This window comes from Vanessa atalanta, chromosome 24 (genome assembly GCF_905147765.1).
Source record: "Vanessa atalanta chromosome 24, ilVanAtal1.2, whole genome shotgun sequence".
Lineage (NCBI taxonomy): Eukaryota > Metazoa > Arthropoda > Insecta > Lepidoptera > Nymphalidae > Vanessa > Vanessa atalanta.
Window position 1 is genome coordinate 2,266,268 of NC_061894.1, and position 15,018 is coordinate 2,281,285.

Sequence of the window (15,018 nt, forward strand, 5' to 3'; positions counted from 1 at the left end):
TGAATATGTGACTTAGTTATAGGTAATATTTAAATATATTTTCAATATTAAGTGAGGTAATATTGTATTAAATTACTTTATAAATTAATTTACGCCTATAACCCAGTCATGGACGTAAGTCATGTGGGTGTCGTGCCATGCTAATGTTTCAAGCCAAACGCTTAGATAAAAAAGATCACCATCTAAGAGTGGAAACATAGGAAGTTGTAAAGCAAAACCTTTGCTTGATCGAAGCACAAAATTAATACGAAAATAACTCACCCTCGTTTCTGCTGGCAGCAAATATCCCTTTTTCAAAGCTTTGACTAAATCGAGACTGATTCCTTTCTTTGGATCGATCACCAGTCTCCCTTCCACTGGGTTCACAAGCTGTTGTTCTATTGCTTGTACTAATGGCCATATCTTTCCCGTTTCCGGTTCTTTAACCACGGTACTTGACGGATCAACGATACCTTGATGAATTGCTTCGCCTAATGTTAAGCGTTTTCTATCCATCACACTTGTTGTAATGAAAGGATCATTTAATGCACCAGTTGTTGGATTATAAATACCGAAATTTAACGTTTCTATTAGAGTAAAACTCTTTTTTGGTGTCATAAGAAGTCCATTTTCAATTGCAACGCTTAATGTATTGAGCTTAGAGGTCTCGGTGTCTAATATGTTACCCTTTTCAGCGTCCATTAGCCCTTTACGGAAAGCTTCAGGAAGCTTTACTAGCCTTTTTTTAAGATTATCTTTAATGAGCGCCGTGTCCGGATCGATATAGCCCAAAATGGCAGCGTCTTTAATAGTTAACACATCGTTGGATTGAGGATCAGTAAAGCGTGCAGTTGTTATATTAAGATGACCTTCCTCAATTGCTTGCTCAAACGTTAAAGGTTCTCTAACATAAACTATTAATCCGTTTTCAAAAACAAAACACAGTGTACGCGATCTACTTTGTGAATCAAACAGTCCCTTAGCGTTACTATCAATAATACCTTTACTTATAGCAGATTTCAAAGGAATATACTTATTTTTATGTGGATCTTTTATTAAAGCTGTTTCGGGATTTATAAATTCATACTTAATTGCTTCATCTAAAGTAAACTCTCGCAACACTGTTTCTTTAGACGATGAAGTGTCAGAAATGTATCGTCTAGAAATCTTCTGTGAAGTTATAGGTTGAATGACCGTAACAAGTAAACCTTTATCGAATGCAATATCTAAGCTATATGTTTTCTTTGCTTTAGTATCCAAAACCCTACCTTTTGTAACATCAACGTCACCTTCATGAATCGCGTTAATAAGTGGTTTAAATTTATTCGTAGAACTATCTTTAACGACTGTGAGATCTGGATTAATAAGATTAGTTTCGATTGCTTTATTGATATCTATAAATTCGTTACTATTAGGGTCAACAATTTTACCATTGTCTGCTCTAAAGAGACCATTCTTTATGATTTCTTCAAGACTAAGATTTTTCTTTGATGTTACAATGAGGCCGCGATGCTTAGCATCTAATAAATTAATTTGATTTCCATTAGGGAGAATGTAAATACAGTTATTTTCGTCTATAATGCCCACTTTAATAGCTTCGGTTAAATTGATATATTTACTAGAGGGAATATTTTTAATAAATGAATTTTCTGGATTTACTAGTTCTTCAGAAATAGCAGTTTTAAGAGAAATTTTTCGTTCTGTTACAGGATGAATAAACATAAGCTCAGTTATATCATACATATTCATTGCTAAGACTTCGTATAAAGAGAAACCGGCACTTTCAATATCGACTATGAGACCCAAGTTCATGGCCTCGGAAAGTGTTATAGGTACATCAGACCCAGGTTCATTAAATTTACCATTTCTTTTGTCAACAATATCACTACGACAGCATTCAGATAACGATAAGGGTTTTTCAGATTTTTTGTCAAAATAGCAGAGGTATTTTGGACTTATTATAGATCGTCTGATTGCTTCATGCAAAGTAATTTTTCGTGTAGTTACAGGATCAATAATTTTACCAGTGGAATCATCATACAGTCCTTGATGAAGTGCTCGTTGTATGCTAATAGGTGCTTTGCTATCAACGAGTAATCCTATTTCGAAAGCTTTCATAAGACTTATTTCTTCATTGTCATTGTTAATATTTTTAATTTTACTCGATTTATCGTCGATTACACCTGTCTCTATGGATTCTGGTAATGTAATTTTATCCCATTTACCAAGCCTATTGTCTTGAATATGTACGGAGTGTGGATCAATTAAATGTTTTTTAATAGCTTCCGCAAGTGTATATTTTTTGCCGCTTTGAGGATCCATGAAAAGACCCGTGATTTCATTATAAACGCCTTTTTCGATTGCTTCCATTAATGATAGCGGTTTGCGAACTTCCACTAAAATACCTCTTTCAAATGCTTCCCTAAAGTCTACTCTTTCTGCGCCTACTAAAATTGTACCAGTCCTACCGTCAACTATACCTTTATCCACCGCAAACTCAAATGGAATTACTTTACCGCCTACATGCACTAGGGTGGATTGCGGGTCTAACATACGTTTTCTTATTGCTCTGTCTGTTGGCATTTTGTCTTTATTTTGTGGGTTTGAGAATTTACCAGTTTTAGGATCATAGAAACCTTTGAATACAGCCTCTGGTAAGCTAAGTTTTCGTTTAGCTGGAACTATTAATCCACGTTCAGAAGCATCAGTGAGAGAAATTTTATCACCTTGAATAGGGTCTGTTACTTTACCTTCTTTTGAATCAATAATACCTGCTTTAATTGCATCTCCAAGAGAAATTATTTCCCCGGTAACTGAATTTCGGACCGTTAAGGCTTCTGGGTTGATATTACCAATTTTTATGGCATCGTCCAGAGTCATAGTAACATTATTAATTGTTAACAAGCCAGTTTCAGGGTCGTAAAAGCCTTGAACTAAACCTTCTTGTAATGACCATGGTTTTTTGTCGCTGATTATATAACCTTTTTCGCATGCGTCTTTAAGGTTATTTTGGGGTGATGTTATAATTCCTCGGTCTAAGTCTAACAAATCTGTTTTGACAGCTTGTTCAAAGGAAACTACTGTGTCTAACTTATCATCTTTAATTTTAATATTTGAGGGATCAATGAGTTTGTCTTGAATAGCTTTTCTCAGTGTAACGGTTTCACCAGTTCGTGGATTTAAAATTTTACAAGTATCTGGTGAGTAGTAACCTAATTCAATTACATCGAGTAAAGAAAAGGTAACTGCTTTTGTGGCTATTAGACCCTTCTTTAAGGCATCATCTAATGGAATGTATTTTCCAGTCTTTTGATCTTTTATTTTGCCAGTTTCAGGATTTATTAGTTTTGTATCAAGAGCTTCAGATAGTGGCACATATTTTTCTAAAACCGTATCTTTAATTTCAGAAATAGTAGGATGGACAATATTTCTTTCTACTGCTTCGTCGATCGCTAATAACTGATCAGTAACTTTATCTATTATTTTACCGGTATTGGGTTCGTACATATTTTCTTGAATTACGGCTTCAATAGATATTGCTCGTCGAGAAATAGTTATTAGACCACGTTGAATAGCAACAGATATTTCAATTATTTCCTGAGTTTCAATTATAGTTATTATTCCGCCACGTATTTCTACAATGCCTCGTTCAATAGCGTCTGACAAAGTAATAACTTCGTTAGATTGAGGGACCCTAATTAGCAAAGATTCTTGATCGATAAGGCCTTTCTGAACTGCATCACCAATAGGTACAAGTTCACCTGTATTAATATCTTTAATTTCTCCCGTTTTTGGATCGTATAAACCTTGTTCAAAAGCTGATTCAACGGTTACCTGTTCTTGAACGGAAACATCCTCTGGTGTTTCTACAATCCATCCTATTTGAACACACTCTAAGAAGGATACACGCTTACCTGTTTTAGGGTTAACCATATGGCCACTTGTCTTATCAATAATAGGTCGCGAAATAGCTTCGTCAAAGGAAATATAATCGTCGGATTTGCTATTCAAATCTTTAACTAAAATTGTCGCCGGGTCAAAAACGTGAAGTCCGTAAACTAGTTCTTCAAATGAAATTTTAGCACCGGTTTTTGGATTTAAAAATATTTGTTTTTCTATATCATAAACACCCATTTCAGAGAGTTCCTCAGGCGTAAGTTTTTGTGAAATAGATAATGAATATTTAGGTTTATGTTCTTTAACAATAATACAATTTTTAGAAACTACATCTACAGGAGCAAATCTACTTATCTGCTCTTGTTCTAACGAATCCTGAACAGTCAGTGGTGATTCTACGCCATTAATAATTATCCTGCAGACTTTTGGTTCAATTTTTCCTTGAGCGATTGCGTCTATTAAAGTAATGTTTTCACATACTAATTTTAGTGGTTCGGATTTAACTTTTGTGACATTTTGTTCAGTAATTTCGTCAATACTTCTTAAGGGTTGCTTTTCAGCGTCTATTAATAATGCTGACATAGTTTTTCCATCATCAACTGCAGATTGATTCGATTCAGAACGGTCGATCAAAGTTTTCTTATCAGGTTTTTGAGCTGTTTCTGAAATTTTACTATCCTCTTTTGTAGTAATAGTTGAATGGGAATCATTTGTGTCTGCTTTAGATGGTGTTTCAATTTTTTTATCCTTGGCCTTTAATTCCTTATCGCCTTTTGAATCTTGCTGTAACTCTATAACTTTCGATTTAACAGCCGTAGTAGAATCCGAACTAACGCTGTCCTTTACTAGTTCGACAACTTTGGATGCAGCAAAAATAGGTGCTCCTACAATTGCTATTAAACCCATTTTAGCCGCATCAGCAAAGCTCATTTTTTTTCCACTATCGCTTACAATTTCATTCATATTTTCATTGACAATTCCTCTGTTCAAAGCTTCCTTCAATGAAATTTGCTGTCTCGATGTAGGGTCTGTAATTATTACTGATTCGGAGCCAATTAACCCTTCATTAAGAGCTGTTACTATATCATTACACTCCAAACTGATAGCTGACATATCGTTTTTATTTTCTTTTGGAATAAGAATACTAGATTGCGCTGGTGATTCTTCAGGTTGATTTTTGCTTTTAATCGGTAATATTTTGTTTTCTTTAGTCATATTATTATTACTAGGTTTTTCCATTTCGATAGATTTTGCTACTTTTTCATAAGTTTTTTCTGGTAATGAGATGTCGACATTTTTAACATCTTTGTCAATTTCATCAAGAGATTCGATAGCTTTAGTTTGTTGCTTTTGTTCCAAAGGTTCACTTTCATATTGTTCAACAACAGTGTAAGATGAAGATGCATTTTGAGTAACTTCAATTGTAGTTATTTGTGACGCTGTAGTTATGGTAGTACCATGATGTTCAGTTACATATTTAGCAGGGTCAGTATTTGAAATAGTGGTCTTGACAACAGTAGTCACTTCTTTGCCATCTGGTGTAACTTGTTTAAATTCTTGAATTGTTGGCTTTTCTTGCATGATATCAATTTTAGATTTACTTGCCAAACTAGGTTTGATGTCCTTGGGAGATTTTGATTCATCAGGCAATTCTTCGGAGTTACTGGAGAGTTCTATTTGCTCTTTCATTGTGTTTTTATTAGGGAGTATGTCTTTGTCGATGGTTTGTTTTGAAGACTTCACATCAACGAGTTCTTTTTGATTATCGTTCCTAACCTTAGAGAGTTCTTCGATTAATTGTTGTTGTGGCGACTCAGAAATATTCGATATTGCTTCTGTTATAAATTGAACATTACTAGAATCCTCTTTCATTTCAACTTCATATTTTTTGTTATTGGGTCGAATAACTGATTTTGTTTGAGCGACGTCTTTAATATCATGCGTTTTTTTATTTTCTTTTGTACCTAATGAGGTTATGTCCTCGTCTGTTCTTATATAACTCTCAGTAAGTGAATGATCGGGTTGAGGATATTTATTTGTTTTGGATTCATTTGAAGGAGGTTGTTCTTGTCCTATTGACAATTCTTTGTTTTTCTTTGAAGCGATCATTTCTTTTTCTGGTATAATATTTTGTGCAACAGTAGTAGTGATACGTTTTTCTTCATTTTTAGATTGTGTTAATTTGCTGCCCAAAATTTTTGCTCCTTCAACTACTGCCATTCCTGCTAAAACTGGGGCAGCAACGACTGCAATTATACCCATCTTAGCTGCTTTTTTTATATCAACAGTGTTTCCAGTTTCCGGTTCTCTAACTTTACCAGTAGTCTTATCTAAAAATCCTGTATTTAAAGCTTCTTGTAATGTTGTTGCTTTACCAGCTTCAATATTATAAATAACTGATTCAGGGTTAATTATGTTTTTCTGTAAGGCTTCAGTGAATGTAATCACGTTATTTGGTGCTGTTGGGTCTCGGAACTTTTGAGTTCTTTCATCAAAAAGTAATTCAAAGGCTTCATTAAGGTCAAGCATTTCCATGCTTTGTTTTTCCTTACCGTCAGTTGGTAGATCATCTGATGTTTCTGTTTTTAATATGCCAGTGGTAACAGCCTCTGCAATTGAAATAGTCTCTCCTGTTTGTGGATTTGTAAAAGTACCTTTGTTTAAATCTATGTAACCAAGATTTAAAGCATCTTCAAAAGTAATATTTGTGTCATTAGTAATAAATTGTTCTTTGCATGTTTGTTCATCTCTGATAATCCCTTTGCTTCGAGCTTCTTCTATTGACATTATTTCGCCCGTTTTTGTATTTTTTACTTCATTAGCATTTATCAAAACATAATCCGCTAAAAGTTCTACCATTTTAGTTGTAACGGTATGTTGGGAGGTAAAAGTTTCCGTTATTGTTGTGACTATACCTCCTGTTTCACTAATATCTTTATTAAGTTTTACTGCTATTATACCTTTTTCTAAGGCCTTGTCTACAGAAATTTTTTCGTTCGTTTTTGGGTCAACGATAACTCCATTTTCTAAATCAATAATGCCATCTTTAATAGCTCTTTCTATAGAAATCGTTGCGGTCGATTGTGGGTAAGGAATATTCATGATTATACCTTTTTCAATAGCCTGATTGAGACTAATATTTTTTCCCGTGAGAGGATGTTTTATTTCACCCGTCTTTGAATTAACAATATTTTGTTTTATTGCAACTGATAGTGTCATCCCAGCAGGAGGAATTTCTTTTGCAGAATTTATTTTGGGATTGGGAAATATTTGAGCATTTACTGCTGTGATTAAATCAAGTGAACCGTTAGACGTTCTTACAATGTTGTTCTCACTATCAATAATATTTTTTGCAATAGCTTCATACAGACATATAGTTTTGCCTGGAGCAATAGTGACCGATGATAATGGGTCGACAATATCGCAAATAATTGCCTCTCTTAATGACAAATGACTTCCTGTCTCAGGATGGATAATTTTTCCTGATGTAGGGTGTAATAACCCTTGTTCAAGAACTTCTGGAATCGCAAGACTTTTAGCTAACGGTATTAATATTTCATTTTGTCCCTCAGGATCTAATAAACCTCGACGTAAAGCTTCTTTGATTGTAATATTATCTCCATGTACTGGATCTATAATATTACCTTTATTCTCATCTATAAGTCCGATTGCAATAGCTTTTTCTAGTGTTACTTGATTACCTTTATCATCTACATATGTTTTAATAGTATCTAACATTTGCGCGGTATCTTTGTCAGTCAAACCCATTTCAATTGCTTCCTTAGGCATAACAACATGCTTTCTAAGTTTTTGTAAAACCACAGGTTTAATGTCAATTGAAGGTGTAGAGGTTTTACGGTCCTTGATTTCGACACTATATAATGGTTTAGCTAAGACTTGATCTTTACTTAGTTGTATGGTATCAGGCTTATGTAAAGTTTTGTCCTTTGTTACATTGTCCGCCATTTTTCTGTTATCAGCTGTAAGACTACTTTGAATAGATTCAACAGTTATAAAGCCTTCCGACACAGCTGCTCCAACCGATACAGGTTTGTTTGGTAATTGCGTCAATTTTGTTTCACTAGAACCAGCTTCATTTATTACATTTTCCTGTTGCATTTTAATCTCAGCAAAATCACTCAATGATTCTTTATATTTTTTATATGTAGCAGGGTCCACAAGACCTTTTTTATTAGCTTCTTCTATTGTCAATTTTTCCCCGGTGAAGGGATCTAAAATCGTCGTTGACTTTAACTTCGAAATCGAGACTATGCTGTTATCTGAGTTAAAATCTGTATCCTTTGATTCAGTAATATCTAATTCTGGTGTTTTACTTGTAATGGAATCTTCATAATTTTTGTAAGTAACTGGATCTACAAGTCCTCTTTCATAAGCTACTTCCATAGGTAACTCCTCACCTGTGTTCGGGTCAACTACCATAGTACTCCTAACAACTTGAATTATCTTAGATGCAGCAACTAGAGGTGAACCTATTACTGCTATGAGACCTACCTTTGTGGCATCTGCAAGACTTATACTTTTACCTGATGTGGTTTTGTATTCACCTAAGTTTGTATCTATTATTCCTTTTTCTATAGCCTGTTTTAATGTAATCTGGGTATTCGTTTCCGGATCCATTACATGCACTTTATTAACTGGTACTAAACCGCGATCTACAGCTTCGATGATATTTTCTGAAACTCCTGAAGTAGTGGATATAACTAAAGCTGTACCAGGATCATAAATAATGCCAGGTGCAATTTGTACTGGCTCTAAAATATTTTGTTCATCATAGTCAGTTACAGGTGAATCTCGGAGCAGTTCGGAAATTTCCATTTTATCAGGCATGCCTGCTATAGAGGTAACTGTGATAACTTTTTGGGTTGATGTTGTTTTTGTAATTGAAACACAGACGATATATCTTTGTTCAATTGCTTGTCTCATTGTCAGCACTTCATTGCCATTTGTATAATGTCCCGTGCTATCTATAATGTGATATTCTAAAGCCTTATGAATAGGTAATTCTTTTCTGGACTTTGGCTCTATTACATAAGCAGATTCTGGATTAATGATGTTAAGCATTACAGCTTCTTTAAGATCTAAAATTCTGTCAGTACCATGAATAATAAACATTCCCGTTTCTGGATTGAAAAAGTTTTGCTGAATTGCTTCTTGAAGAGTCCAGCCACCTAGCGGTAGTTCTATGGTATTTTTCTTAATAGTAAGAGATGTTATTGAAGGATCAGAAACATTTGATTTTGACGTTACAGTTTTTACTCGACGAGTTATTATTTCACGAGGTTGGACAGATTCACGATTCATTATGTAATCGGGACTCTTGACAGTCTCGGGCCTATTATCTTGGTGTAATTTACTCTCTGGACTGGGGGGTAGGTCTTTAATAAAAGATTTTTTGGTAATTTTTAACTCTACTACTTGACCAGGGATCAATTCATTCTTTGTTACGCGATCAGAAAGGCGAGCTATATGTGGATCATTTTGATCGACACCTAATAGACCTTCGTCTAAGGCTTGTTGAATGGGAAAAACGGTACCAGTCGTGGGATCAGTAAAAGTTTGGGTAGATTCATCTATAAGACCGCGACGTATTGCTTCGGCAAATGTTATGATCGTTTCGGATCTATTCGACGTATTCGTTACAGTCACATACCTTTTTACAGTTTTTGTTACTGTTTGGAGAGTTAACGTGATATTTAAAAGGGAATTCAACAACGCAGCTCCTTCCGGAGTAATCATATTAATTTCAACGGCTTTATTAAAAGGTATAGGTTTTTTGTTACTAGAATCAAGAAGATACCCTGATTTTGGATCAAGAACATTTTTGAATACTGCATCTAGAACCGACAATTCTTTTTCATTTTCGAATACTCCAATTTTGCGATTAAACATTTCTAACACTTCCGGACGAACTATTGAAACTTTGGGACAATCTTCTAAAAATACAAAATCGCCACTTTCAGATTTTAAGAAAGTTTCACCGTTAACATATTTTAAAATACCTTTACTTAGTGCTGAATTAAATGAAATAAATTCACCAGTTTTCGGATCCCTGAATCCGTCTATGTCGAAAATGGATCTTTGTGATACGGAAGTGATTAGACCCCTATCTACGGCTTCTGGAATGGTACAAATTTCACCTGTTAAATTATCGCGAAATTTATTATCATGAAGAATTATTCTAGTTCCTAATGCCTCAGACAAAGTAAGTAATTGACCAGTTGTAGTATCAGTGACACATTTAATAGTATCGCTATCGAGCACGCCCGCGGATATAGCTTCTAAAATATTAAGAGGTGTTCTATTTGTCGGGGATAAAATTTTACCATCGTTCGTCATTAAATTATTATCACAAATATCTTTAAGTGTCATTGGTTTGCAAATAAAACGTTTATTGGCGGCTTCTTTAAAAGTCATTTTCTCTTTTGTCATGTTGTGTACATATTTAGAATGTTTTGTATTTATAATATTTTTCTCTATCGCCTGAGCAAGTGTTATCTTTGTGTCATTTTTAGGATCTACGACCTCTCTTATATTTGGATTAACTAATTCATTTTTAATAGCAACTTCTAATTGAAATCTATCACCCGAATTCCTATCCAAAATCCAACCACTTTGATCTACTAATTCTTGGCTAATTGCATCTGATAAAGATAAAGCACTCGATTTAATTTTAATAATCTCATTATAGATAAGATATCCTCGTTGGTAGGCTTCTGCGATTAAAATGTAGCTTCCATTGGGTAACCTATAGAGACCTCTTTGTAAATCCACTTGACCACGATTTAGTGCGTCCGATATACTCATTCCTTGGCTGGCTCTTTCACCCTCGACAGTCACCTTAATTCTCTTTTCCGCAGGATCTGTCAGTCCTTGTTCTGCATCATAGAGCTCTCGTTGGATTGCTTCTAACAATGTAACTTCGTTGCCATCTTCTGTCATGCCGCAGGGTCCAGTTAATCTAGCAGCCAATTTGGGATCAATAAGACCTTCTTTGGCTGCTTGTTCAATGCTAATAGTTTGTTTTGTGTTAGGAGAAGACAAAAGTCTTCCCGTTCGTACGTCCAATATCCTCATGCTTATCGCCTGGCCAACTGTTAGTATTTCTCGAGTTTCAGGGTGGACGATGCCTCTGGATTCTATGATATTAGGACCTTCATACATTTTGTGAACACGTTTTAGATTTCTTACATCAGGTCGTTCGTCATCTCCGATGACAGTCTTAGTTGTGTAGCTCGGCGAGCTCAGTTTGCCATTAGTCATTGATTTAATCGGCGCGTGACCATCGATCTCTGTTGAATGTGACGTTCTGACGTATCTGTGGTAATTTCGAAATTCAAATTATAATTTAAATTTTTTATAGCTTCAATTAATAACGAAGTATTTAACGTTTTCACTGTGCTTGCCTACAAAGATATTTCTTAGCAAAATAAGCTAAGTATTCGTAATATACAATTTATAAAATGCATGTGCGTACGTCGGTAATGTAACGTCATAGGTATTTTCGAATGTTTGTATGTGCGAATGTTTAGGTGTTACTTACTTTTCAGAAGTAAAATGTGAAGTATACGTGTGCTCTGTTGTCGCAAGGTCCTGCATGTTGAATTCTTGGCGGAAGGATCGCGCTGAACGAGGCGCCATTGCCTCAACGAGGCGCTGAAAAAAAAGAAATGACAATAAAGACATTATACGCTGAAAACCTGTGAGTTGGTTTTAGAGATTTGAGATAAAACACAAACAGACGCTCATTCTTTGTTTTTATATTTTAGAATTCTACGAAATCAATAATCATATGTTTCAAGTTAAACAAAAAAACCTTCATAAAGTTAATGTAGCGTTGAGCGTTGAGTTTAGTGTTTTGTTGTTTTTTCATTACCTAAATAAGAAACTTTTAAAAGCCTTTTTTCAAGTAATACTGTCTAAAAATCTAAGACACTTGACACTATGTATATCACCGTAAAATTGTAAGGATCGTTGGTTTATTATACCTCCAGATAGATTGAGTCCTGTCTAAACATTGTGACTGAAGCATTTTATTTACAATAAAATATAGAAAATTTCGCTTTCTCTTTTAGTTTAGGTTAGTTTTAGTCAGGACCGTTTATCGGACCCGGGGCCTACGCAAGAAAGTGACTTTGACAATAGAAGTTTATAAGTCAAAGAATAACCCAATTTAGACGTATTGTATGTAATATTTTACTATATCAACATATATTTATTGAATAATTGTATTGAATCATAATCATATAAGAGATAGTGTAAGGAATTAAAGTAATTTAATTTGTTCTAATAATTCCAAACCACCCGGCTGCAAAATTTGTTCAATTTATTGGGTTTCTTTGTTGCCCCAAAACCTCCAAACCAGTTTATCATTTAAAATGATTATTTTTGAACAATTTGAAAATATTACGTTTTATTATGAACTACCGCTCCTTACAAATATCTCTCAGCATATACATATAAATGTTTGACAAATATAAATAATGTATATTCATTCAAGAGACTGGATCGAATTGCAAAATTCGATTCGATTGTAGGTCAGACATTTGCATTGACCATATGTAAAACTTACTGTACCAAAGCCACACGTATAACTGATAAACTACTTATATTGGTCATATATTTAATTAATCATATAAATTATATTGGTTTTTAATCGTTTGTCTATTGACAAAACTTATTTGAATTTACTTTTTTAATCTCGATCTTTAATATAACAAATATTTATGGCAATATTTTGACATATTGACAGAAAATACATAAACTTATTAAATTTTTATCGTAAGTTCTATAACACATGTTAATACCAACCCGGCACTCAAACGCGAAGTCATACTCGTACTCCTCCATTTTAACACAACGATAAATAACACGACACTAAACACATTTATAACGTTTACAAAGTAAAAACATGATTCACACTATCTTTTAATTAAACTTAAAATGTAATAAATTAGAACATTTTCTTTCACAACCTAGAATAGTTTAACACACAATTAAAACCGTAATAAACACAAATAAAAATAAATTATAAAACACAATGCTTGGATAAATATTATCGTAATTAAAAGGAAAATAGTTAATGACAGCACGAGTGTACGCTAAACGTGCGGATTGGAAACTGAATGAAAAGCATGAAAACCGTAAACCGAAAAAAAATAACGCGCGTTCTAAATTTAAATCATTTCGTAATAGTTTCCGACGCGTCCAGTCGGGACCGATGATTGTTACGCTGATTATTATTACATATGTCTTTTAGGATTTTTTTGATAACAGCTGTTTCTAAATAATTTGAGGTTAGGAAAACGACTGGGCCACTCGATACTGGGAGATGCGCGCGCATCCCATTGCGCCGGTGCGGTGCCTTAAAATGGACTAGGGATTAAAAAGTAATATAACATATCAGCCGAATGAAAATAAACTTTATTCGATTGTTATAAAATCTAAAACAGAATATATCGATTCGACACTACTAATAGTACTGACCCTATGACCTTAAAGTGACGTAGTAACTTTTTGTCGCAACAAGGAGTATTAATAATGATAAAAATACTATTTCTAATTATAAAGCGTATGTTATTTAATTCTGATTGTGTATTTAAATGCATGATTCAAAAGTGGTTTAGTGGAATTTTAATTAATATAAAATTATTTCCTGTTTGTTAGTTTTATATTAGGTACAGTAGTAACGCTAAAGTTTGGTCTCGTAGATTCTGTGTAAAAATTAGACAGACAAAAATGAATAGATATTTATGGAATGTATACCGTATATTAAAACATCGCTTAAATCAACAATGTCCGCTGTGTACATTTTAATTTTAAACAATGTACAATGTTATTTGTATTTTTTAATCTCAATAATCTTCTTATGTAATGTTTAACCAGGGATAAACTATTGTAATTACAATCCGTACAGTTTAAACTTCCATGTCGCTGACAGCGATATATACAATGACAAAATCTCTATTCAATAGAAAAATATACCACTATATTGATAATGTCGAAAACACGCCAACACGAACGGCTCGAAAAGAAATAGTCCCGTTCGAGAGTAACCAGAACATAGTATGGTTCTAAAAATTTAAGCATGTGCCTTATTTTTTCAAAAAAAAAAAAAGATATATAAAAAATAACCGAGTTTTATTTTTCTATATAGTTCATGTTTAAGATGGTTCTGTCATACGTAAATTATACGTAGAGATTAAGTATCTCGTCTGTTACTTTAATAAATTAAATTGGAATATTGTGTTACATTTTAGTAATAAATCATTTTTGCTTCGTCTATGAATCATAATACTTGTGATCCTTGTACAAGAAAGGACAACACAATTTTATTAAGGAAATTCAATATAAAAAACAAAACATTATTCAAGTAAGCTCTTATGTAATCGCTTCTGAATCGTTATTGCTTATACTATATACCGTATGCTTAAACTGAATGTACCCTGTAAAGCACCTTCAAGGTCTAACCGATGCGGAGTATAGATTATACCGAACAGAACCGGCTAGAAACTGTGTTACGATTACGTCTGTGCGCTCTATTCCCCAATATTTCTCATACAATTTTCAATTAATCTTAATTTTTTTTGGTATATAAACTTAAATGGAATTATTACGTTGATGTCAATACATACGAAACCTGTAAGATTTAGGTGTGAAAGCTTCAATTCAATGTTTTGATAAATTGTTGTTTCACATAACATATTGGAAGCAGTTTAAAAATTATATATTCAATGTGATCGCTTATTAAAATATATAAATCTACATGCATTTACATCACACGGATTAATGTATTGATTCCTTTATGTAAATAATGCTATTAGAACACATACACGTGTTATTTGAATGTCTGTTATTAATAGATTACTTACATAATTTATTATAAATTATAAATATTACTTACTACTAGATTTGTACCAATATATAGCTGTATAGAAATTGTATTGAGATAATTTACGTATAGTCTATTCCAATTCCAGAAATAGTTACAAATGAGATACTTGGTATTGAATTCACGCGATATCACTGGTCGAGATCTAAAATAATCTAGGGTATTAATTTAGAAAGATGTCTTTTTAAATGACGGTGAAGTTGTTATAGGAACTTTGGAAGTGAAATTAAAGT

At 33.5% G+C, this 15,018-nt stretch overlaps 1 protein-coding gene across 9 annotated transcripts in view; it reads right to left on the reverse strand.

Annotated features, from left to right (window-relative positions):
• LOC125073351 (dystonin) overlaps window positions 1-15,018 on the reverse strand; it is a 168,658-nt gene that overhangs the window by 43,223 nt on the left and 110,417 nt on the right. For 4 of the 9 annotated variants that reach the window (XM_047684145.1, XM_047684149.1, XM_047684144.1 and 1 more), the window contains 2 exons: window positions 11,438-11,550; window positions 262-11,212 (listed from right to left, as the gene is read on the reverse strand). The exons of 3 other annotated variants lie outside the window; for them this stretch is intronic. In XM_047684145.1, coding sequence (XP_047540101.1) covers window positions 262-11,212; window positions 11,438-11,550 — 11,064 coding nt within the window. Of the gene's footprint in view, window positions 1-261; window positions 11,213-11,437; window positions 11,551-12,705; window positions 12,870-15,018 lie in introns of all 9 variants that reach the window. 2 more of the 9 variants (XM_047684146.1, XM_047684151.1) reach the window with 2 other exon arrangements.